A 27,318-nucleotide genomic window follows, 5' to 3' on the forward strand; every position below is an offset into this window, starting at 1 on the left:
ACAGGCTACCCTATCAGGTGGCTACAGGCTACACTGTCAGGTGGCTACAGGCTACCCTGTCAACTACAGGTGGCTAAAGGCTACATTGACAGGTGGCTACAGGCTACCCTGTCAGGTAGCTACAGGCTACCCTGTCAACTACAGGTAGCTACAGGCTACCCTGTCAGGTAGCTACAGGCTACCCTGTCAGGTGGCTACAGGCTACCCTGTCAGGTGGCTACAGGCTACCCTGTCAGGTGGCTACAGGCTACCCTGTCAGGTGGCTACAGGCTACTCTGTCAACTACAAGCGGCTGCAGGCTACCCTGTCAACTACAGGTGGCTAAAGGCTACATTGACAGGTGGCTACAGGCTACCCTGTCAACTACAGGTGGCTACAGCTACACTGACAGGTAGCTAATGGACTCACCAGGTACCTCAGCAAGACGTACTATCCTTGGGTTGTCAATGCTACTGATCATGAAAATTCTGAAGGACGTAGTCATCACAGCTATACCAGTGCCTTGGAATGTTGGGAAAATTTTAGCAAATAAGATTTTAACATCTTTTGCTTCCTGGGGGTAAGGAAAATACAAATATCAAAAGTCACAATACAGGAATTAAGTAAAAAGTTGTATGCAACCCACCTGACCCAGTGACCCACCTAACCCAATAACCCACCTGACCCAATAACCCACCTGACCCAATAACCCACCTGACCCAGTGACCTACCTGACCCAATAAACCACCTGACCCAATAACCCACCTGACCCGGTGACCTACCTGACCCAATAAACCACCTGACCCAATAACCCACCTGACCCAGTGACCCACCTGACCCAGTAACCCACCTGACCCAATAACCCACCTGACCCATGCTGAAAGTGCGCTTGAAGACAAGGAACATGTCGTAGACCAGGACGACCCCATCCTCCTGGACACAGAGCAGGTCATCCGTGCTGGACCATCCCATGGCCACGATGTTGCCACTGTTCCACTGGAAATACAACACTCGTCACACACAGGATATACAACATTTGTCACACACAGGAAATACAACATTCGTCACACACTGGAAATACAACAATTGCCACACACTGGAAATTCAACACTCATCACACACAGGATATACAACACTCATCACACACTGGAAATACAACACTCATCACACACAGGAATACAACAATTGTCACACACTGGAAAAGACGAACATAAAGAGCCACTTACATAAAGAGAAACATAAAGAGCCACTTACATAAAGAGAAACATAAAGACAGATGAGAGGTTTACCCTGAGCTGACTCAGTATTTTCCCTGAGGCTGTGTATACAGAGATGACAGGCTTGACTGACGTCACAACTCTGCTAGTTTTACTGTCATCCTTCAGTAGTGCTGAAAATGTCAGGCTGTTTCACATACTGGGTGACTTTAAAATGTACGGCACTGATACAATAACAAACAGCATCAGCCATTACATATGTCTTTCTGTATGACATGGCACCAGCTTATACATACACACATATTTATATATTACATATTGATAAACTATTTTTAATTCATGGATTTCAAGACAAAAGAAACTGATTGCAACAAATTTGAGACAAAAGAAACTGATTGCAACAAATTTGAGACAAAAGAAACTGATTGCAACAAATTTGAGTTAGATGTGCTAGAGTGGAGTTACTTTAATTTAAAGATCTGATAGGAACAACCCACCTATAGAACCCCCCCCCCCATATGTTGATAGGAACAACCCACCTATAGAACCCCCCCCCCCATATGTTGATAGGAACAACCCACCTATAGAACCCCCCCCCCCCCCATATGTTGATAGGAACAACCCACCTATAGAACCCCCCCCCCATATGTTGATAGGAACAACCCACCTATAGAACCCCCCCCCCCATATGTTGATAGGAACAACCCATCCATATGACCCCCATATGTTGATAGGAACAACCCACCTATAGAACCCCCCCCCCCCATATGTTGATAGGAACAACCCACCTATAGGACCCCCATATGTTGATAGGACCCCCATATGTTGATAGGAACAACCCACCTATAGGACCCCCATATTTTGATAGGAACAACCCACCTATAGGACCCCCATATGTTGAAGCAGCCACTGTGTGTTTTGTCAGATCCACCAGACCACTCCAATCCATCACATACATTTCACATTTTCTGAAAATTAAAAATATATCTTTATATTATGTTATACATGGCTATAATTATTTAAACATATATGTCTAGTTAGGCCAAAAAACTGGAAATGTTTAGTTTGGTCAACTTAGACAAAGTAAACAACATGCTTATTTCAGTTAATTGTGATCAATGTATAACATCAATTTATAAGGAAGTTTGGGTGATTTTATACAAATCTATATTTTGGGGTTAGTATGGAGTGTTGGCATGGCTGCATTATGGAACGTATGACAGATATCCCAGTGCATTATGGAGCGTATGACAGCTATCCAGTGCATTATGGAGCATATGACAGCTATCCAGAGCATTATGGAGTGTATGAGAGCTATACAGAATTCAAACTGAATTAAGGAAATATGTATCTACCATAAGAGGATGTAAGTCAGTGTTTATTTCCTTGAAAGCCCATTGGCAAAAATAAGCAGGTTGCTTATTTTATCTACCAATGACTCTATCACAGAAATATGCACTACCCTATACTATAAATAAATAAACCTAATAGACACTAAAATACAGAATACCATAGATCTAGCTTTAGATTCTAACGTAAGATCTCAAGTTTAGAATCTAGTAGTTGTTTTTTTTTTTTATATTTAGACCTAGATTTTATTAGATTTTTTCTAGTCCTACACCTACACTTATCATATCAAACACTCTACTAGATCTAGTACTACTACAGTCTCATCACAGTCAGACTGAGACTCTGGCTGCCTTAGAGTAGACACTACGGTCTCTTACTTAATCTAATCTAGACTCTAGTCACAACACTACAATACTCTCACAGTCCATACTCCATCCATAGAGTCTCTCTAGTAAAAGTAGATCTAGTAACATATTGATATTAGTTATTAATTATTAGTTAAGTAGGCCTAGGCCTACCTTTATTTTAAAATTTAGCCAAATAGTAATTATCATTTTTATTAAGCCCAGAGGCATAGCGGGGGGGGGGGGGGCGGGGGGTGTTGACCGCACCAGGTGACACCATTTAGGGGGTGACACCAAGGCAAAAAATAGCAAAATATATAGAGAAAAACTTGAGGGGGTGGGGTTCAATTCGAAAAAGATTGAGGGGGAGGGGGTGCAAATCAAAAGTTTGACTTTGAGAGGAGGGTGCATAACGAAAATTTGAAAGTTTGTCCCCGGAAAGGGTCGCTATGCCTCTGGGGGGTGACACCATTAAGTGCCACACCGGGTGACACCCGACCTCGCTACGCCACTGATTAAGCCTACTAAATTCAAGTATAGTATAGAGTATAGTATAGAATATAGATAGAGGCTAGATCTCTTAATCTTCTAGAATCTAGATTTAGATCTAGCTTCTAGAGGTAGAGAATTTTTTTTTAACTTTGTTAATATAGATAGATCTAGATCTATTTATATTTAATAGGCCTAATGAGCCCTAATGGATACTAATGATCATAATGCAATGCTATTGTTAAAAAAATATTAAAATAAAAGTTCAAGTAGGCCTAAAAAAATTAAAAGTGGGCGGCTCCTTGTTCAATCTTTTTTTTTTATTTGTCCAGTAGGTAATTTAAGAAAAATATAAGCATCAAGCTGTGATTGTTTTATTCTCACTTAAATTACGACTATTTTTAGAAATCTCATTTAATGTTTCATAATAAGACGGTAACCTATAATAGACTTCTCCAAGCGGATTCCAGTCTGCAGTAGCCATTTTCACTTGAAGATATTGATCTGTTTATAATTTATATATTTTGGTTACTGCCCTTGACGAAAAGAATTATTTTAAAAATTATTCATACACGAGAAAATTATCGTAATGATTTCCAATATAGACTAATCTATCTTCCACGATTGATAAAAAAATTCTTAAAATTGCAGATTTGCCATAATTTCTTAACATATATAATACAAGCTACACCGCAAATTAATTAGCTATGTTTGAGTCTTTATATTTGTTTTATTAAATAAAATAAAGGACAAAAATTTTAAATAGCAGAAATTTAATAATGGATGCCCCCATAAAGCATAGATATAGAACAGACACAAACAAAATGGAATCAGAGGAATTCGACCCCAGAGTGAGTTTTTTGTATAAAACAATGTGTAAGTAGAGAAATTTCGTTATTATATTTGAAGTTTTATAATTTTTTAAACTGTTTTGTACTGTACTGGACTAGAATCGTGAGGATTATTAGGGCTCTGACCTTACTAAATTACTAAAAAACAAAAAGTTGAAAAAGTCCTAAGAAAAGGCCGCCCTAAGCTCTAAAATCTAAAACTTAAAACAGGTAGATTCTAGATCTAGAGTAAAGTTCCACGCGCGGTCACACATAGCGGAAAATTCCAAATTCCCGATTTTCATCGGGCGCTATTTTATAACCATTTCACACAGAAACAAACCCAAAGTACTATAAATAACTATATTATTCCTCTGCCTTTCTACTCTTAATATGTATCAATCATTTTATATTCCTACGTATTGAATTTGAGATATTCATGGGTAATCCCTTAGTTTAGCGTCGGTTATTATTCCGGAATCGTATAGCAGTAAAAAACAGTAAAACAATGCCAAAGTCTGTCACACACTTCCGGAATTCACCGGAAGTACCGTAAACCATACTTTATTTGGCGTCTTCTTTTATTTTTATACAGAATGTTTAAAATTTGGATAGATTTATTTTTGTAATCATTTTTACATTTTGTAATCATTTTTACTATTTTCGTAATCTAGATTTTTTTACTTGGCCTAGCAGCTAGATATCTAGCTAGATCTAGATCTAATTAATTAATGGTCGCAAATCCGCTGCAAGCCAAAAACATTAAATTATTACATTTGATACATTATTTATATTAATATATGTTTTTATTTTTAGATCTACTAATTTAAATCTACTATTATATTTATTCTTGTTTCCTTTTGTCGATTAAACTTAAAAAAATAAAACATTAATTTACTACAATCGACTTTCAATTTATTATTATTTCAATGGTCAAATAAACCATGGTTTACCGTAACTCTAATTACCGAAACTCAACAAACATTACCCGATAATTTCCGACGCTAAACTAAGGGATTACCTATTCATGTTTTAATGACGTGCTACTTGCGATATTTTTTTCCCCTCTTTTTTTTTCCCTGCGGCCATTTGAACCGGCTGCGTAACGATCGTGTTTTATACGTTTTAATCCTAGTTTAATAAATAAAATTAATATTTTACACTTTTAAACGTGTTGTTGATTGTATTATTAATTAATAGATTTCAAAACCAAATTAAAAACATGTTAATTAAATTAATTAACGACATTAAAAGTTGACCCAGTGATGACTCAAGGGACGCAACTATAATAATCATAACAAAGGGACGTAACAACCACTGACAAGACATAACGTAACATTTGCTTAGATATGCTTGTATGTAGAGACACAAACTAGATTTAGAAGAAGTAGATGCTCGAAATAATTTAAAATAGCAGAAAAAAATAGAAATTATACAGTTTCTAGGCTTAGCTTGAAATGTAGAGCATCTAGAACTAGGCTAGTCTAGCTCAAGTCGTTGGTTACGCAGCGCTGTGAAACCACCCAAATCGACACCCAAGCTGCGGCCACCCCTATTCACCTATCAGGTTGCTTTATTAGCCTTATCTATCGTATGTATAGTGTCCCGCACATATTGTAGAAGCTATTTATAGTTAACCTAGTTATAAAAAGCTTTGATAGGTTGGTTTATTCATCTCATCCGGGACCTAGTGTTTTTCATACGGGGAACTAGAATCGCCTACGACGTCATACCTCGAAACTTTAAAATTTAAAAACTCGACTTCCAGAAGGAGAAAAACAAAAGAATTTGACCTGGATATATTTAGAAATGGACAGGTTTACAGCAGATATCGGTAGTTTCGTATAAAACATCAAAACAAATATTGTACGAAGCGATAAACAGGCGATGGCCGCACCGGTGTTTTAACCGCGCGTGGAACTTTACTCTACATAGATTCTAAATGAAACAAGGAAACATTTTTGAATTTTCAAAACATAAATCCTCCTCAAAATGTGAAATAATTATTAAAATTTAAGGAGTCACCTGTTTTTCACATTACTAGTCACAGGCCATTTTACGTACCTAAAACTATAGACAAGAATTAATTCCACTGCTCTTTCCTTAAAATTTCTCATCTCCTTAAAACCATTTTGTGAACTTTTTTTCCAAGTAGACATAACTTAGGAAACTTCACTTTGTAATAAACAATGAGTTTTCCAAACCCATTCTTTGTTCCTGTATTAAAACATTGGTTCCTGTACAATGTAGATTGTCCCTGAGTCCACCCAACTCTGATGGGTACCTAACTCACATTAGGGAAAGTGTAATCTAATATGTAAGTTGTAACTACAAAAGGAAAAGTGTAATCTTAAAGGTCAGGGGAAGTTCTTTAACTCTCTACATTAGACAAACTACCACAAAATGACAAAGTGAGTTAGTCAGTTAACTAACTAGATCTACTGCCTAGCTAGACTAGATTTAGTGATGATCTAGCCTACTTTTTGCACTTTCAGCAAGTGTCAAGCAAGTACCTGTACTAACTCACCACCACTACACTTATTTAGTAGTTATTTAAGATTACTGTTAGCCTTAGTTAATTTTATGCATTTATCTATAGGCCTATAGCTTTGGCACTATAATATATAGGCCTACTAAAATGGGTGGGAGACATAAAAATGTTTTTGTTCCATTTGGCTCAGTAAATCGTGACCCAAGAAAGAGACGTGTGAAGCCAGTACATAGCAGTCAAGTTCAGGTGAACTTTGGTCTGGATGACAGTGAGGAAGACAGTGACTTTGACATAGGCAAACACTCAAAAGGTAATTGGCACATGGAAACTAAAAATAAATTAAAAATTATCCAAGCTTTTTGTTTTCGGAGTATACCTTATAGAGGACCCAGGATGTAATCACTATGAACAATTAGCAGATAATTAGACAGTTTTCACCATGTTACACCTTCCAACTTTATCGTATACGGAATATAAATGATGCAATGAGATCATGCTAAAATCTAAATTGTGATTGGGATGATTTATAACCTTCCAGTTTTGCATCCTCTCCGTCTGTGTGCGTGTTTTTATAATGAGAACTTTAGCCCTGATTCAGTTAGATGAAATTTTAAACAACATTGATATAAGATCCTATTCTCTTAGTTATTTCAAATTTTAAGTGATTTCCGGTGAACGGAAGTAGTATTTTTTGCTAAAAAGCCATAAGAATTTGATGATTTTAAATCGGTGCCCAGTCAAAACGGCCCCGTCAAATCGACTCCCGACAAACCGACCCCGTCAAAAGGGCCCCGACTTATTGGCTCCCGTCATATTGACTTGCGACATATAGGCTCCCGACAAATGGGCTCCCGACAAATGGACTCCCGACATATTAACCCCTGACAAATAGGCTCAGGACATATTGGCTCCCGACAAAGCGGCTCCCGACATAAGGGCTCAAGACAAATGGGCTCACGACATTTTGGCTACCGACAAATGGGCTCCCGACATATTGGCTCTCGGCAATTGGGCTCCCGAAATATTGGCTTTTGACAAAATGACTCCTGACATATTGGCTCCAGAAAAATGAATGATATGACCACTATTGGCATAAAAGTAACCATTGTGTCCTACCTCCAATACCACTATAACCTCTTTTTAATGCCCGAATGAAAGTGTTTTTTATGAACCAACATTAATTCACAAACAAATCGAGCCCTTAACAGCTAAATTCCACCAATTCTAAAGTTTTGATAATGTTTAATTTACAACAGAAAAGATCTGTTGCTTAAAAGCGAGCACAGAAGTGTAAATGTATGATATACATGATGTTAACATGATAACAGCATTTTGTTTTGATAAACTACAAGCATATTGCAGTTAGGAAGGTACAGCGTGGACCCTTCTCCCCACACACTGAGTTGGAACAGCCTATAACCGACTCAATTATGGATGTCATAGATAGATGACCCTTAAATTAAAACATACTATATTTTATAATAGATAAACTAATATAAAAATAAGGCCTGCCGAACAAGAGATGCATACGTTGTATTACATAAGAGTGTTGGATAAGCTAACTCTAAAGAATATTGATGAAGGGGTCCCACTGGCAGGTGTCATATTCAATGAGCCCGCTTTGCCGGGAGACTTAGTCTCTACAGAAACGGTATTGTCAGTGCAGTGGTGTAGCTAGGATTTTTGGGCCCCTATGCAAAAATTATCGTCAGCCGTTAGGCCAGTGGCGTCGCTAGGTCGGGTGTCACCCGGTGCGGCACTTCGTATTGTCACCCCCTCCCAGGAAAGAAAGCATATATATATATATAGTGTGTGTGTGTGTGTCGGCCTACATAGGCCTAAAATTTATATATGTATGCCACATACTGGTACGCGTACGTGTTTAAGCTTTAATCACTGCAGACTTAATAGTAACGATGTTTATCTACAGTCTGTTTATAATACAGTTGGATGTAGCATTGTTTTCTTTATAGTTTACGTTTACGTCGTGGTGTCACCCCCCCCCCCCTCTTGATATAATTTTCAATTTGTACTTAGAAGACTATTTAACTTTAACTAATGGATCTGGACAAATGGCATTTAATTCTATAAATTTTACAATTTTTTGCCTTTGGTGTCACCCCCCTAAATGGTGTCACCCGTTGCGGTCCGCACCCCCCGCCTCGCCTTCGCTACGCCTCTGCGTTAGGCTACAGAGGAGTTAAACAAAGAGATCAACTTCTACTTACGATGGATATTTTTTAATATATAAATATTCTGAAGGCAACATTTTGTATTTTATATGTCCTGATTATGTATTTATACTATATTATTATGCTTGCCTACTACTGCTAAAAAGTTTATTTATAGGCTGATTCCCTCAATGTCTTGCACGACAAAGTGATATCGCCTGTAGTGTTATTATAACGATTGGGCTCTGTTTGACCCACACACACACACACTCTGAATCCCACTGCCGAAACGGTGGGGGGGGGGGGGGGCTTTTTGGAACTTTTAACCTTTTTCTTTTTTAATATTATTTATGTGTAACAAATATTAAAATTCCATTGTAAAAGTTTTAATTTTTTATGAGGGAAAAGGGCCCCTATGTGCCTTGGGCCCCCATGCCTTGCTTACGCTAGCTTTACGGTAGCTACGCCACTGTGTCAGTGGTCCTTTTGTCTGGAGCCAAATTGACAGGAGCCTTTTTGTCAGGAGCCAAAATGACGCGAGCCTATTTGTCGGTAGTCGTAATGACGGGGGCCGTTTTGTGGAGAAACAAAATGGCGGGAGCCTATTTGTCGGGAGTCGTAATGACGGGGGCCGTTTTCTGGAAAAAACTAAATGACGGGAGACTATATGTCGGGAGCCAAAATGACGGGAGCCTATTTGTCAGGAGCCTTATTGACTGGAGGCCTTTTGTCGGGAGCCTATATAACGGGAGCCTATTTGTCGGTAGCCTAAATGACGGGAGCCTATTTGTCTGGAGCCTATATGACGGGGTCAATATGTCGCTGGCCCTTTTGACGGGGCCGTTTTGTCATTGGCCGTTTTGACGCCGCACGTTTTAAATCACATATTCTATTTAAAGTGTGTTTACTAAAGCGAAAAAATTAGTGCTTAATAATGCGGAATTTCGCCCCATTTCTGACTTCTCAAGAACCTTCAAAATTTGAAATTTTTTATTTTTAAAGCTTAGTTTAAAAAATGTTCTAAAAAATTGAATGTTTTTTTCACAAACTTTTATCTATATTTCTTCTATAGCCCAATAGCACTAAAAACTATTCCCCTTACTGACATAAAAGGAAATCACTCCTGCTTTATTTTGGGTTATTTTACATTGTTTATTTTTTCTGCATGTTAATTTTTGTAACTCTTTTTTTCCTGCTAATTCTTCACCCCCCCCCCCCCCCTTTTAAAAAGAAATATTGCCAATTGTAAATACTTGCTTTCAAAATTATTTAGTAGTAAGAAAAATGTGCTATCTATCAGATGTCATAAAAATGTGTTCTAATGTTTAGAACTTGGAGAGGAGCCTCTAGATGAAAGTGATGAAGAAAGTGGGGACGTGGTGAATGGTGATGAGCACTCAGATGAGAACAGCAGTTTGTATGATGATGAGGAACCACTGGAGGAGGAGAGTGAAGATGAAGAAACTGACCATGAAGAGGACGGTGATTCTGCTGATGAAGAGGAAGATGAAAATATTGACAAAGATGTTGATGATGAAACTAAAAGCCCAGAAATAAAAGGTGGGTAATTTTTTGCATAGATGTAAAGTGAACCTGGTTGTGTGATACTCCTGGCCTAACTTTACCTGTTTGTGTGATACTCCTGGCCTAACTTTACCTGTTTGTGTGATACTCCTGGCCTAACTTTACCTGTTTGTGTGATACTCCTGGCCTAACTTTACCTGTTTGTGTGATACTCCTGGCCTAACTTTACCTGTTTGTGTGATACTCCTGGCCTAACTTTACCTGTTTGTGTGATACTCCTGGCCTAACTTAACCTGTTTGTGTGATACTCATGGCCTAACTTTACCTGTTTGTGTGATTCTCATGGCCTAACTTTACCTGTTTGTGTGATACTCATGGCCTAACTTTACCTGTTTGTGTGATACTCCTGGTCTAACTTTACCTGTTTGTGTGATACTCCTGGCCTAACTTTACCTGTTTGTGTGATACTCCTGGCCTAACTTTACCTCTATGTGTGATACTCATGGCCTGTGATACTCATGGCCTAACATCTGACAGTTAACAATTCTTGTCTTACCTGCTAGGTTTGAGTCATGTATGACAGTTAACAATTCTTGTCTTACCTGCTAGGTTTAAGTCATGTTTGGTCCATGATAGTTAACAATTCTTCTCTTACCTGCTAGGTTTGAGTCATGTATGACAGTTAACAATTCTTGTCTTACCTGCTAGGTTTGAGTCATGTTTGGTCCATGATAGATAGTGATGAGGATGATGAAGACTATGTTCCAAAAAAGCGAAAAAAAAAGTCTGGCAAAGCAGGCTCAGAAGGGAACCAATCGGTAAGCTGAACCTGATGGCACAGCAATATCCAATCAAACGTTTAATTAAAGTAAAACAAACAGCCCTAATGTAGTGATACAATAGCATTTGAATGAATTTAACTTATGCCTATGAAGAAGACAATGTTCATCTGGTTTAGAGAATGTTTTTGACTTGTCAGAAATCTGTAGCAAGCAAAGCCAAAAGTCACCCACAGAGAGATGACCCAGACAGACTTCAGGATGCCGTCCCACACGGACGCATCAAGGTCATCGTTTGCTGTGTCTGCTTGTCAGACAGAAGGTAGGTCATAGAGATTGTGTCTTGGTTGGATGAGATTGTGTCTTGGTGAGATGGGTTTGTGTCTTGGTTAGATGAGATTGTGTCTTGGTTGGATGAGATTTTGTCTTGGTTGGATGAGATTGGGTCTTGGTTGGATGAGATTGGGTCATGGTTTGATGAGATTGTATCCAAGTTTTATAAGTAATATTTTAATGTTTTAATAATCTAATTTAAAAAATGTGATATTTTATGGAGATTTTAATGACTGAGGTTTGATTGACTATTTCAGCGCTGACGATGATGAAATTGTTGAGTGTGACAACTGTGGGATATCTGTTCATGAAGGTATTTCTAGACATTGGAATATAAAACATGTTTGATTAGTCAAACCTAGCAAAGAATCTTAGTTAGAAATTTAATTTGATTGTTTGAATCAATCATTGAATTAATGAATGAACTAAATATTTTTATTGTTTGAATGAATAATGAATGACATGAAGCACTGATTGCATGAACCATCTGTTCAGGTTGCTATGGTATCAGTGAGAGCCATTCTACAGCCAGCACCGAGTCCTCTGCCAGCACAGAGCCGTGGTTCTGTGACGCTTGCAAGGCCACGGCTAAACCTGTGAGTCATGTTAACCTTGTGAAAACTGCCTACAACTTTGTTTCAACACCTCCCCCGCCTCCACACTCACACTTCTCTACCACCTTACTTGTAAAGACATGACCTTGATTCTAACCTTGTGTAAAGACATGACCTTGCTCTAACCTTGTGTAAAAACATGACCTTGCTCTAACCTTGTGTAAAGACATGACCTTGCTCTAACCTTGTGTAAAGACATGACCTTGCTCTAACCTTGACCCAGGTGTGTGAACTCTGCCCCAACACTGGAGGAATCTTTAAGGAAACAGACAATGGCAAGTAAGTTGTGCCAACATCAGCTGGTTCATGTACACATTTTATAAGCAGGTTCATGTACACATTTTATAAGTAGGTTCATGTACACTTTTTATAAGTAGGCTCATGTACACATTTTATAAGTAGGTTCATGTACACTTTTTATAAGTAGGTTCATGTACACTTTTTATAAGTAGGTTCATGTACACATTTTATAAGTAGGTTCATGTACACATTTTATAAGTAGGTTCATGTACACTTTTTATAAGTAGGCTCATGTACACATTTTATAAGTAGGTTCATGTACACATTTTAAAACCTGTAATTTGGGTCATGTACACAATTTTCCATCTGTAGGTGGGTTCACATCGTGTGTGCGCTGTACACCCCTGGTGTGGCATTTGGTGATGTGGATAAACTGAGTCTGGTCACGTTGTTTGAGATGTCTTATTCCAAGTGGGGCGCTAGGGTAAGTAACTCTTGTATAGTACAACATGGGGCGCCAGGGTAAGTAACTCTTGTATAGTACAACATGGGGCGCCAGGGTAAGTAACTCTTGTCTAGTACAACACAGTCACGTTGTTTGAGATGTCTTATTCCAAGTGGGGCGCCAGGGTAAGTAACTCTTGTATAGTACAACATGGGGCGCCAGGGTAAGTAACTCTTGTCTAGTACAACACAGTCACGTTGTTTGAGATGTCTTATTCCAAGTGGGGCGCCAGGGTAAGTAACTCTTGTATAGTACAACATGGTCACGTTGTTTGAGATGTCTTATTCCAAGTGGGGCGCCAGGGTAAGTAACTCTTGTCTAGTACAACATGGGGCGCCAGGGTAAGTAACTCTTGTATAGTACAACACGGTCACATTGTTTGAGATGTCTTATTCCAAGTGGGGCGCCAGGGTAAGTAACTCTTGTCTAGTACAACATGGTCACGTTGTTTGAGATGTCTTATTCCAAGTGGGGCGCCAGGGTAAGTAACTCTTGTCTAGTACAACATGGTCACGTTGTTTGAGATGTCTTATTCCAAGTGGGGCGCCAGGGTAAGTAACTCTTGTCTAGTACAACATGGTCACGTTGTTTGAGATGTCTTATTCCAAGTGGGGCGCCAGGGTAAGTAACTCTTGTCTAGTACAACATGGTCACGTTGTTTGAGATGTCTTATTCCAAGTGGGGCGCTAGGGTAAGTAACTCTTGTATAGTACAACATGGGGCGCCAGGGTAAGTAACTCTTGTATAGTACAACATGGGGCGCCAGGGTAAGTAACTCTTGTCTAGTACAACACAGTCACGTTGTTTGAGATGTCTTATTCCAAGTGGGGCGCCAGGGTAAGTAACTCTTGTATAGTACAACATGGGGCGCCAGGGTAAGTAACTCTTGTCTAGTACAACACAGTCACGTTGTTTGAGATGTCTTATTCCAAGTGGGGCGCCAGGGTAAGTAACTCTTGTATAGTACAACATGGTCACGTTGTTTGAGATGTCTTATTCCAAGTGGGGCGCCAGGGTAAGTAACTCTTGTCTAGTACAACATGGGGCGCCAGGGTAAGTAACTCTTGTATAGTACAACACGGTCACATTGTTTGAGATGTCTTATTCCAAGTGGGGCGCCAGGGTAAGTAACTCTTGTCTAGTACAACATGGTCACGTTGTTTGAGATGTCTTATTCCAAGTGGGGCGCCAGGGTAAGTAACTCTTGTCTAGTACAACATGGTCACGTTGTTTGAGATGTCTTATTCCAAGTGGGGCGCCAGGGTAAGTAACTCTTGTCTAGTACAACATGGTCACGTTGTTTGAGATGTCTTATTCCAAGTGGGGCGCCAGGGTAAGTAACTCTTGTCTAGTACAACATGGTCACGTTGTTTGAGATGTCTTATTCCAAGTGGGGCGCCAGGGTAAGTAACTCTTGTCTAGTACAACATGGTCACGTTGTTTGAGATGTCTTATTCCAAGTGGGGCGCCAGGGTAAGTAACTCTTGTCTAGTACAACATGGTCACGTTGTTTGAGATGTCTTATTCCAAGTGGGGCGCCAGGGTAAGTAACTCTTGTCTAGTACAACATGGGGCGCCAGGGTAAGTAACTCTTGTATAGTACAAAGGTTTGATCTATTTGACAGGAATTTTTTATCTATTTGCCAGGAATGTTCATTGTGTGAAGACTCACGATTTAGCCAAACTGGCGTGTGCATCAACTGTGATGCGGGGATGTGTAAAGCTTACTTCCATGTCACATGGTACGTTTGCTTTTTGTTACATATTCTCTTAGCTTATGGCTGATTTCATGTCATCTTAGGTGAGGCCAAAGTTGACTTGATTTTATATTAGGTGAGGCTAAGGTTTACTTGATTTCATATTAGATGATGATTTAAAATTGCTGCTGTAGATGTGATGGTGTAGAGTGAAGAGTATTTCATTTGTTGTTGTTTACTGTTGCTATGGCAACTATTGAATTGCCTGTTGTTTACTGTTGCTATGGCACCTATTAAATTGCCTGTTGTTTACTGTTGCTATGGCAATTATTGGATTGCCTGTTGTTTACTGTTGCTATGGCAACTATTGAATTGCCTGTTGTTTCACTGTTGCTATGGCAACTATTGAATTGCCTGTTGTTTACTGTTGCTATGGCACCTATTGAATTGCCTGTTGTTTACTGTTGCTATGGCAACTATTGAATTGCCTGTTGTTTCACTGTTGCTATGGCAACTATTGGATTGCCTGTTGTTTACTGTTGCTATGGCAACTATTGAATTGCCTGTTGTTTCACTGTTGCTATGGCAACTATTGAATTGCCTGTTGTTTACTGTTGACAGTGCCCAGAGAGAAGGCTTGTTGGCTGAGGCAGCACCAGAGGAAGTCATGGTAAACATTGGTCTATTTGTAGCAGCGTTAGCTGTTCTTGGCTGTTGTTATGGTGACATAAAAGTTGTTGTTGTCTGTTGTTATGATGACATGAAAGTTGTTGTTGCCTGTTGTGACGATGAAGTTGTTGTCTTGTCATCAGGACATAGCTGATCCATTTTTTGCCTACTGTAAACTTCATGCTGACAAGATAAGCTCAAAGATCAAGCGCAGAAACTGGTTGGCCATACAGTCCCACGTCAAGACACACACACCTAATGTCATCTCTGATCACGTGGAGAGGGTAAACATTCTTTTAAATACCACTCTGTGCTGGCTATCTGGTCAAGTTGGTTATTTGGTCAAGTTGGCTATTATATCAAGTTGGCTATTTGGTCAAGTTGGCTATTTGGTCAAGTTCAACTCATTCCCTACTTATGTTTACTATCTAAACAGTAATTAATTAAAAATGTACAACCAACAATGCACTCAGTAATGGACTAGATTTCAGAAAAATATAACAATACTGGCACAATAAAAATGAAATTCCCAAATTTAGTTCATTTTCTACAATTTTTCTAAAGTTAAAAAAATTTCTCAAATTTACTGGCAATATAATAAGTGAAATTAAATCTAATTAAAATACCTTTGCCGTTAAATCAGGATTTATTTATTATGTAACTAATACAATGATAATGAAAAAGAAAGTAGCTCCAGTTTGAAAAAAAATTTTTTTAATAGAAACAGTATTAGAAATTATGTTTTCTTGACATTTTATTTTTTACGATTAATGTAATTTTTTATTTATTATTACTAAACCATTAAACTATTTTACCTCATACATAATAAACTCAAATCAATTTTGTGTTAGATGCTGTTTTTTTTAAGTTTTAACATTAGTTGTTCTTTTAAAATAATTTTTTTATAAAGTGCTGTAGTTGAAAAGTTCATTGTCTTTTTGCCCGCTCGTAGGAAAAGTAAAATAGTTTTGCTGCCCCGGATAGGAAAGGGTTAAGAGTTGTCTGATCATGAAATGTGTGTTTTTGTTGTTTAGCTCCGGTTTGAGAGAAAGCTCAACAGGCACAGAGAGAAGTACAGCATCACTAAAACTAAAAGGCCACCATCTTGGGGTAAGTCAGGTAGCTCACTGGTCAAACAGCTAATTGTGGAGGGTCAAAGTTCAAATGTTGGAGGGTCAAAGTTTAAATATTGGAGGGTCAAAGTTCAAATGTTGGAGGGTCAAAGTTCAAATATTGGAGGGTCAAAGTTTAAATATTGGAGGGTTAAAGTTTAAATATTGGATCTTTTGTACAGTTCCCACCCAGAAGATGGTCAGACATCTACACACAAGTCCTTCAGCTGTTCGACATTTCTTACGCAAGTCTGAGCTGATGGGAGTCATTACACAAGTAGGTTTTAGTCTCGACATGCATCATGATTTACTGGTCTACAGCAGTTTCATTGACCTTTAGGATGTAGCCAACAATGACCTTTAGGATGTCAGCAATGACCTTTAGGATGTAGCCAGCAATGACCTTTAGGATGTAGCCAGCAATGACCTTTAGGATGTAGCCAACAATGACCTTTAGGATGTAGCCAGCAATGACCTTTAGGATGTAGCCAGCAATGACCTTTAGGATGTAGCCAACAATGACCTTTAGGATGTCAGCAATGACCTTTAGGATGTAGCCAGCAATGACCTTTAGGATGTAGCCAGCAATGACCTTTAGGATGTAGCCAACAATGACCTTTAGGATGTAGCCAGCAATGACCTTTAGGATGTAGCCAGCAATGACCTTTAGGATGTAGCCAGCAATGACCTTTAGGATGTAGCCAGCAATGACCTTTAGGATGTAGCCAGCAATGACCTTTAGGGTGTAGCCAGCAATGACCTTTAGGATGTAGCCAGCAATGACCTTTAGGATGTAGCCAGCAATGACCTTTAGGATGTAGCCAGCAATGATCTTTAGGATGTAGCCAGCAATGACCTTTAGGATGTAGCCAGCAATGACCTTTAGGATGTAGCCAGCAATGACCTTTAGGATGTAGCCAACAATGACCTTTAGGATGTAGCCAACAATGACCTTTAGGATGTAGCCATCAATGACCTTTAGGATGTAGCCAGCAATGACCTTTAGGATGTAGCCAACAATGACCTTTAGGATGTAGCCATCAATGACCTTTAGGATGTAGCCAGCAATGACCTTTAGGATGTAGCCAGCAATGACCTTTAGGATGTAGCTAACAATGACCTTTAGGATGTAGCCATCAATGACCTTTAGGATGTAGCCAGCAATGACCTTTAGAATGTAGCCAGCAATGACCTTTAGAATGTAGCCAGCAATGACCTTTAGGATGTAGCCACCAATGACCTTTAGGATGTAGCCACCAATGACCTTTAGGATGTAGCTAACAATGACCTTTAGGATGTAGCTAACAATGACCTTTAGGATGTAGCCAGCAATGACCTTTAGGATGTAGCTAACAATGACCTTTAGGATGTAGCTAACAATGACCTTTAGGATGTAGCCAACAATGACCTTTAGGATGTAGCCCTCAATGACCTTTAGGATGTAGCCAGCAATGACCTTTAGAATGTAGCCAGCAATGACCTTTAGGATGTAGCCAGCAATGACCTTTAGGATGTAGCCAGCAATGACCTTTAGGATGTAGCCAGCAATGACCTTTAGGATGTAGCCAGCAATGACCTTTAGGATGTAGCCAGCAATGACCTTTAGGGTGTAGCCAGCAATGACCTTTAGGGTGTAGCCAGCAATGACCTTTAGGATGTAGCCAGCAATGACCTTTAGAATGTAGCCAGCAATGACCTTTAGGATGTAGCCAGCAATGACCTTTAGGGTGTAGCCACCAATGACCTTTAGGATGTAGCCACCAATGACCTTTAGGATGTAGCTAACAATGACCTTTAGGATGTAGCCAACAATGACCTTTAGGATGTAGCCAGCAATGACCTTTAGGATGTCAGCAATGACCTTTAGGGTGTAGCCAGCAATGACCTTTTGATGTGTTCTCCTACTTCTTCAGGTTCACACAATGCCAGTAGAAAAACAAGAGATCAGGAAGAAAGCCATTGGTCAGCCAGCGTTCACATCAGAATTTATCAACTACTTCATGGGTAAGTTGGCTGTCAGTTCACATCAAGGTCAGTTTACCTCAAGGTCAGTTTACATCAAGGTCAGTTCACGTCAAGGTCAGTTTACATTAAGGTAAATTTACCTTGAGGTTAGTTCACATTAAAGTTAGTTCACAGAATTAATTAATCTTTCTGTTTAGGGAAGTTTGATGGTATTTTTTATTTCAGAGGGCTTTTTTTAATACCATAACATACATTTTTTATTTCATATTGTAACATGAGAATTTGATTTTGTATGATAACATGAGAATTTGATTTCATATGATAACATGAGAATTTGATTTCAGATCGTAACATCAAAGTGGACAACCTAAAAAACACTCTGGCTGACCTGGTTTCACAAAACAAAAAACTACGTCTGCAAGAAAGAGATGTGAGGACAAGATACGACCAGGTAAGGGAGGGGTGTGGGTCAGGAGGGGTGGGGGCCAGGCGGGGGTGGGGTCAGGAGGGGTGGGGGCCATGGGGTGGGGGCAGGAGTGGTGTGGCAGGTAGTAGCAGTTAGTGGTGTACAAGTTTTAAAATGTGTCACCTTGACATTGTGATGTTTGTAAACAATGTGTCACCTTGACATTGTGATGTTTGTAAACAATGTTTCACCTTGACATTGTGATGTTTGTAAACAATGTGTCACCTTGACAATGTGATGTTTGTAAACAATGTGTCACCTTGACATTGTGATGTTTGTAAACAATGTTTCACCTTGACATTGTGATGTTTGTAAACAATGTGTCACCTTGACAATGTGTTTGTAAACAATGTGTCACCTTGACATTGTGATGTTTGTAAACAATGTGTCACCTTGACATTGTGATGTTTGTAAACAGTATGTCACCTTGACATTGTGATGTTTGTAAACAATGTGTCACCTTGACATTGTGATGTTTGTAAACAGTATGTCACCTTGACATTGTGATGTTTGTAAACAGTATGTCACCTTGACATTGTGATGTTTGTAAACAGTATGTCACCTTGACATTGTGATGTTTGTAAACAATTTGTCACCTTGACATTGTGATGTTTGTAAACAATGTGTCACCTTGACAATGTGATGTTTGTAAACAATGTGTCACCTTGACATTGTGATGTTTGTAAACAATGTGTCACCTTGGCATTGTGATGTTTGTAAACAATGTTTCACCTTGACATTGTGATGTTTGTAAACAATGTGTCACCTTGACAATGTGATGTTTGTAAACAATGTGTCACCTTGACATTGTGATGTTTGTAAACAATGTGTCACCTTGACAATGTGATGTTTGTAAACAATGTGTCACCTTGACATTGTGATGTTTGTAAACAAAGTGTCACCTTGACATTGTGATGTTTGTAAACAGTATGTCACCTTGACATTGTGATGTTTGTAAACAGTATGTCACCTTGACATTGTGATGTTTGTAAACAATTTGTCACCTTGACATTGTGATGTTTGTAAACAATGTGTCACCTTGACAATGTGATGTTTGTAAACAATGTGTCACCTTGACATTGTGATGTTTGTAAACAATGTGTCACCTTGGCATTGTGATGTTTGTAAACAATGTTTCACCTTGACATTGTGATGTTTGTAAACAATGTGTCACCTTGACAATGTGATGTTTGTAAACAATGTGTCACCTTGACATTGTGATGTTTGTAAACAATGTGTCACCTTGACAATGTGATGTTTGTAAACAATGTGTCACCTTGACATTGTGATGTTTGTAAACAATGTGTCACCTTGACATTGTGATGTTTGTAAACAATGTGTCACCTTGACATTGTGATGTTTGTAAACAATATGTCACCTTGACATTGTGATGTTTGTAAACAATGTGTCACCTTGACATTGTGATGTTTGTAAACAATGTGTCACCTTGACAATGTGATGTTTGTAAACAATGTGTCACCTTGACAATGTGATGTTTGTAAACAATGTGTCACCTTGACAATGTGATGTTTGTAAACAATGTGTCACCTTGACAATGTGATGTTTGTAAACAATGTGTCACCTTGACAATGTGATGTTTGTAAACAATGTGTCACCTTGACATTGTGATGTTTGTAAACAATGTGTCACCTTGACATTGTGATGTTTGTAAACAATGTGTCACCTTGACAATGTGATGTTTGTAAACAATGTGTCACCTTGACAATGTGATGTTTGTAAACAATGTGTCACCTTGACAATGTGATGTTTGTAAACAATGTGTCACCTTGACAATGTGATGTTTGTAAACAATGTGTCACCTTGACAATGTGATGTTTGTAAACAATGTGTCACCTTGACAATGTGATGTTTGTAAATAATGTGTCACCTTGACATTGTGATGTTTGTAAACAATGTGTCACCTTGACATTGTGATGTTTGTAAACAATGTGTCACCTTGACACTGTGATGTTTGTAAACAATGTGTCACCTTGACATTGTGATGTTTGTAAACATTGTGATGTTTGTAAACAATGTGTCACCTTGACATTGTGATGTTTGTTATCAGCTGAATGCTGAAGTGAATGACCTAAAGCAGAGAGGCAACACAACACGCAGGGCGGGCGAGTCTTTGTGTGGGATGCTGCAGGATATTTTTGGAAAGGTAAACTTTTATTTTACAGTTTTTATAGTGGTAACCCTGTATGTGCTGTCCTGAATGTTAGCATACCTTGGAAGCTGTAGAGCCCAGGATGTGAGAAAGTTTCTCTCTGTCTGTTGACTGAAAAGTTTCTCTCTGTTGACTGAAATGTTTCTCTCTGTCTGTTGACTGAAAAGTTTCTCTCTGTCTGTTGACTGAAATGTTTCTCTCTGTCTGTTGACTGAAAAGTTTCTCTTGTCCAGCCAGTACCAAACATACCAGACATCTTTAAAAACAGAAAACGGACAGCTTCACCCAACAAGAAGGAGTCACCCGCCTCACCAGCTGTTGTTATTAACCAGTAAGTGTCATTTGGAATGTCATTTATCAGTGCCATTTGACTGTCATTTGAAATGTCATTTACCTGTGTCATTTGACTGTCATTTACCAGTGCCATTTGACTGTCATTTGAAATGTCATTTAGCAGTGTCATTTACCAATGTCATTTGATGGTCATTTGAAATTTACCCCAGGTGTGTGACGTGCAGCAGCAGCACAGACCAACACCTGCTGGCCAAGTGTGACAGCTGTAAGGGACACTATCACCTGGGCTGTCTGGAGCCACCACTCACTCGTATGCCCAAGAAAACCAAACTCTTTGGCTGGTAAGTCAGTCTGGCAGGTTGTCTTGCAGGCAGTCTGGCAGGTTGTCTTGCTGGCTGTGTGTCAGGTTGTCTTGCAGGCAGTGTCTTGAGTCTTGCAGGCAGTGTGTCAGGTTGTGTCTTGCAGGCAGTGTTTTGTGTCTTGCAGGCAGTGTGTTGTGTCTTGCAGGCAGTGTGTTGTGTCTTGCAGGCTGTGTGTTGTGTCTTGCAGGCAGTCTGGCAGGTTGTCTGGCAGGTTGTCTTGCAGGCAGTCTGGCAGGTTGTCTTGCAGGCAGTGTGTTGAGTCTTGCAGGCAGTCTGGCAGGTTGTCTTGCAGGCAGTCTGGCAGGTTGTCTTGCAGGCAGTGTGTTGAGTCTTGCAGGCAGTGTGTCAGGTTGTCTTGCAGGCAGTGTGGCAGGTTGTGTTGTGTGTTGCAGGCAGTGTGTCAGGTTGTGTTGTGTGTTGCAGGCAGTGTGTTGAGTCTTGCAGGCAGTGTGTCAGGTTGCGTTGTGTCTTGCACGCAGTGTGTCAGATTGTGTTGTGTGTTGCAGGCAGTGTGTCAGATTGTGTTGTGTGTTGCAGGCAGTGTGTCAGATTGTGTTGTGTCTTGCAGGCAGTGTGTTGTGTGTTGCAGGCAGTGTGTCAGGTTGTGTTGTGTGTTTCAGGCAGTGCTCCTACTGTGTAGTACCCAGCAGTGACAGCTCGCTGTTAGTGTGTTGTGTTGTGTGTTGCAGGCAGTGCTCCTACTGTGTAGTACCCAGCAGTGACAGCTCGCTGCGCAGCGCTCCAGATGTTGATGAGCCGCGCAGGCTGCGGGAAACCATTAAAGAGCCGGACAAATTTTTCCATCTCAGCCATGTCCAAGACTCAATCAAAGTAAGCATCTCCTTAGTGACTTGACCTGTCAGTTGATCATCATGTCATTTGATTTGATACATTCAGATTTGACTGAACATCTTGTTGACATTTGACTTGACATCTTGTTGACATTTGACTTGACATCTTGTTGACATTTGACATCTTGTTGACATTTGACTGGACATCTTATTGACATTTGCCTGGACATCTTGTTGACATTTGACTGGACATCTTGACATTTGACTTGACATCTTGTTGACATTTGACTGGACATCTTGTTGACATTTGACTGGACATCTTGTTGACATTTGACTGGACATCTTGTTGACATTTGACTGGACATCTTGTCGACATGTCATCTACAAGCTGGAAAATTGTCTTTCCCCTTGTAGAGCCAGCAGCAGAGAAGTTTAGTCAGGAAAAGAAATCGAAGAAAGCGAGACACGGCACGCGCCAGGCGATTGGCTAGAAGTGCTGGGGTAAGTTACGGCTGAATTTATACGAGGTTGGTTTGTACGGCTGGGGTAAGTTATGGCTTAATTTATACGAGGTTGTTTTGTACGGCTGGGGTAAGTTACGGCTGAATTTATACGAGGTTGGTCTGTAGTGTTTGGTAATAACATGCAACTTGTCCAAACATTTTGACAGAAATCCTCACAGACCAAGTGCCCCACAGACTTGACAAAAGTGAGTTCCCCTGTGAAGAGAGCGGACAAGAGCCCAGCCTCCCATGTCAGTCTGCCAGCCCAGGGGTTGTACATCATGTGTGTGGTGTGTAATCAGGACGGTACTGTCACAGACACTGTCAGGTACTAGAGCACTCTCACTCAACTCTCACTCAACTCTCACTCAACTCTCACTCAACTCTCACTCAACTCTCACTCAACTCTCACTCAACTCTCACTCAACAACTCTCACTCAACTCTCACTCAACTCTCACTCAACTCTCACTCAACTCTCACTCAACTCTCACTCAACTCTCACTCAACAACTCTCACTCAACTCTCACTCAACTCTCACTCAACTCTCACTCAACTCTCACTCAACAACTCTCTCTCAACTCTCACTCAACTCTCACTCAACTCTCACTCAACTCTCACTCAACTCTCACTCAACTCTCACTCAACAACTCTCACTCAACTCTCACTCAACTCTCACTCAACTCTCACTCAACTCTCACTCAACTCTCACTCAACTCTCACTCAACTCTCACTCAACTCTCACTCAACTCTCACCCATTCAACGTCTTTCAATGGTCACTCAACAATCATCAATAATTCAGTTCTTCAGAAATTGTTGTGCCAGCTTTGTTTCATAAAAAACGTCCGGTGATTGTTTGATTGACAAGATTGACCTGTGATTGTTTGATTGACAAGATTGACCTGTAATTGTTTGATTGACAAGATTGACATGTGATTGTTTGATTGACAAGATTGACCTGTGATTGTTTGATTGACAAGATTGACCTGTGATTGTTTGATTGAAAAGATTGACCTGTGATTGTTTGATTGACAAGATTGACCTGTGATTGGTTGATTGACAAGATTGACCTGTAATTGTTTGATTGACAAGATTGACCTGTGATTGTTTGATATACAAGATTGACCTGTGATTGTTTGATTGACAAGATGACCTGTGATTGTTTGATTGACAAGATTGACCTGTTATTGTTTGATTGACAATATTGATCTGTGCTTGTTTGATTGACAAGATTGACCTGTGATTGTTTGATTGACAAGATTGACCTGTAATTGTTTGATTGACAAGATTGACATGTGATTGTTTGATTGACAAGATTGACCTGTGATTGTTTGATTGACAAGATTGACCTGTGATTGTTTGATTGAAAAGATTGACCTGTGATTGTTTGATTGACAAGATTGACCTGTGATTGGTTGATTGACAAGATTGACCTGTAATTGTTTGATTGACAAGATTGACCTGTGATTGTTTGATATACAAGATTGACCTGTGATTGTTTGATTGACAAGATGACCTGTGATTGTTTGATTGACAAGATTGACCTGTTATTGTTTGATTGACAATATTGATCTGTGCTTGTTTGATTGACAAGATTGACCTGTGATTGTTTGATTGACAAGATTGACCTGTGATTGTTTGATTGACAAGATTGACCTGTGATTGTTTGATTGACAAGATTGACCTTTGATTGTTTGATTGAAAAGATTGACCTGTGATTGTTTGATTGACAAGATTGACCTGTGATTGACAACATCGACCTGTGATTGACAAGATTGACCTGTGATTGACAAGATTGACCTGTGATTGACAAGATTGACCTGTGATTTACAAGATTTACCTGTGATTGACAAGATTGACCTGTGATTGACAAGATTGACCTGTGATTGACAAGATTGACCTGTGATTGACAAGATTGACCTGTGATTTACAAGATTGACCTGTGATTGACAAGATTGACCTGTGATTGACAAGATTGACCTGTGATTGACAAGATTGACCTGTGATTTACAAGATTGACCTGTGATTGACAAGATTGACCTGTGATTGACAAGATTGACCTGTGATTGACAAGATTGACCTGTGATTTACAAGATTGACCTGTGATTGACAAGATTGACCTGTGATTGACAAGATTGACCTGTGATTGACAAGATTGACCTGTGATTGACAAGATTGACCTGTGATTGACAAGATTGACCTGCGATTGTTTGATTGCCAGGTGTGATGAGTGCCAACTCTCCTACCACATGATGTGTTTGTTTGATTGCCAGGTGTGATGAGTGCCAACTCTCCTACCACATGATGTGTTTATTTGATTGCCAGGTGTGATGAGTGCCAACTCTCCTACCACATGATGTGTTTGTTTGATTGCCAGGTGTGATGAGTGCCAACTCTCCTACCACATGATGTGTTTGTTTGATTGCCAGGTGTGATGAGTGCCAACTCTCCTACCACATGATGTGTTTGTTTGATTGCCAGGTGTGATGAGTGCCAACTCTCCTACCACATGATGTGTTTGTTTGATTGCCAGGTGTGATGAGTGCCAACTCTCCTACCACATGATGTGTTTGTTTGATTGCCAGGTGTGATGAGTGCCAACTCTCCTACCACATGATGTGTTTGTTTGATTGCCAGGCGTGATGAGTGCCAACTCTCCTACCACATGATGTGTTTGTTTGATTGCCAGGTGTGATGAGTGCCAACTCTCCTACCACCTGATGTGTTTGTTTGATTGCCAGGTGTGATGAGTGCCAACTCTCCTACCACATGATGTGTTTGTTTGATTGCCAGGTGTGATGAGTGCCAACTCTCCTACCACATGATGTGTTTGTTTGATTGCCAGGTGTGATGAGTGCCAACTCTCCTACCACATGATGTGTTTGTTTGATTGCCAGGTGTGATGAGTGCCAACTCTCCTACCACCTGATGTGTTTGTTTGATTGCCAGGTGTGATGAGTGCCAACTCTCCTACCACCTGATGTGTTTGTTTGATTGCCAGGTGCGATGAGTGCCAACTCTCCTACCATCTGATGTGTTTGTTTGATTGCCAGGTGTGATGAGTGCCAACTCTCCTACCACATGATGTGTTTGTTTGATTGCCAGGTGTGATGAGTGCCAACTCTCCTACCACATGATGTGTTTGTTTGATTGCCAGGTGTGATGAGTGCCAACTCTCCTACCACATGATGTGTTTGTTTGATTGCCAGGTGTGATGAGTGCCAACTCTCCTACCACATGATGTGTTTGTTTGATTGCCAGGTGTGATGAGTGCCAACTCTCCTACCACATGATGTGTTTGTTTGATTGCCAGGTGTGATGAGTGCCAACTCTCCTACCACATGATGTGTTTGTTTGATTGCCAGGTGTGATGAGTGCCAACTCTCCTACCACCTAATGTGTTTGTTTGATTGCCAGGTGTGATGAGTGCCAACTCTCCTACCACATGATGTGTTTGTTTGATTGCCAGGTGTGATGAGTGCCAACTCTCCTACCACATGATGTGTTTGTTTGATTGCCAGGTGTGATGAGTGCCAACTCTCCTACCACCTGATGTGTTTGTTTGATTGCCAGGTGTGATGAGTGCCAACTCTCCTACCACATGATGTGTTTGGATCCACCAATGAAGAAATCTCCAAAAGTCAGAGGCTATACCTGGCACTGTGAGGCTTGCGACATGATGGACAGTTCTGTCAGCTGAGGTGTCACACGGAGATGTCACTGTCAGCTGAGGTGTCACACGGAGATGTCACTGTCAGCTGAGGTGTCACACGGAGATGTCACTGTCAGCTAAGGTGTCACACAGATGTCACATGCCAGGTGTTGGCACATTGAGCTGACTGCACTACTTTGCTCTCATCTCACACGACATGTCATCTAATGCCCCATGTCAGCTCATGTCACATGTCAGCTGATGCCACATGTCAGCAGATGCAACATGTCATCTGAATTGCCCTGTACACCTTACAGTCTCCCTAGTGATTACCTCCTGTGTTGTCGTCAGTCAGTGGATGACATCACCTCACTGGAACCTGTAAATATTGTAGAGTTAGCTGGGGTCAGTCATGTGACTAGATTAGTCAGTCATGTGACTAGATTAGTCAGTCATGTGACCAGATTAGTCAGTCATGTGACCACATTAGTCAGTCATGTGACCAGATTAGTCAGTCATGTGACCAGATTAGTCAGTCATGTGACCAGATTAGTCAGTCATGTGACCAGATTAGTCAGTCATGTGACCAGATTAGTCAGTCACGTGACTAGATTAGTCAGTCATGTGACCAGATTAGTCAGTCATGTGACCAGATTAGTCAGTCATGTGACCAGATTAGTCAGTCATGTGACTAGATTAGTCAGTCATGTGACCAGATTAGTCAGTCGTGTGACCAGATTAGTCAGTCATGTGACCAGATTAGTCAGTCATG

At 40.0% G+C, this 27,318-nt stretch overlaps 2 protein-coding genes across 2 annotated transcripts in view; one reads left to right on the forward strand and one right to left on the reverse strand.

The window, feature by feature from the left end:
• The window catches only part of LOC131928451 (vacuolar protein sorting-associated protein 16 homolog), a 40,777-nt gene extending 36,863 nt beyond the window's left edge, over window positions 1–3,914 (reverse strand). The window contains exons 1-5 of the mRNA XM_059284507.1: window positions 3,820–3,914; window positions 2,076–2,164; window positions 1,269–1,369; window positions 847–975; window positions 409–553 (exon numbers count right to left, since the gene is read on the reverse strand). Coding sequence (XP_059140490.1) covers window positions 409–553; window positions 847–975; window positions 1,269–1,369; window positions 2,076–2,164; window positions 3,820–3,863 — 508 coding nt within the window. The 5' untranslated portion in view covers window positions 3,864–3,914. The remainder of the gene's footprint in view (window positions 1–408; window positions 554–846; window positions 976–1,268; window positions 1,370–2,075; window positions 2,165–3,819) is intronic.
• Window positions 3,915–4,140: 226 nt separating this feature from the next.
• Window positions 4,141–27,011, forward strand: LOC131928454 (PHD finger protein 14). Its single transcript, XM_059284510.1, has 23 exons — window positions 4,141–4,255; window positions 6,891–7,010; window positions 10,201–10,431; window positions 11,104–11,213; window positions 11,375–11,496; window positions 11,765–11,820; window positions 12,003–12,103; window positions 12,345–12,400; window positions 12,734–12,845; window positions 14,514–14,608; window positions 15,185–15,233; window positions 15,376–15,516; window positions 16,267–16,342; window positions 16,527–16,621; window positions 18,258–18,348; window positions 18,654–18,760; window positions 20,844–20,939; window positions 21,179–21,276; window positions 21,449–21,580; window positions 22,291–22,432; window positions 22,807–22,893; window positions 23,063–23,223; window positions 26,468–27,011. The coding sequence occupies exons 1-23, from the start codon at window positions 4,159–4,161 to the stop codon at window positions 26,592–26,594; spliced, it is 2,502 nt and encodes an 833-aa protein (XP_059140493.1). The 5' UTR covers window positions 4,141–4,158; the 3' UTR covers window positions 26,595–27,011.
• The last annotated feature ends 307 nt before the right edge of the window (window positions 27,012–27,318 follow it).

The sequence above is a fragment of the Physella acuta genome, unplaced genomic scaffold (genome assembly GCF_028476545.2).
Source record: "Physella acuta isolate Inbredline_101_S28 unplaced genomic scaffold, ASM2847654v3 ptg001504l, whole genome shotgun sequence".
Classification (NCBI taxonomy): domain Eukaryota; kingdom Metazoa; phylum Mollusca; class Gastropoda; family Physidae; genus Physella; species Physella acuta.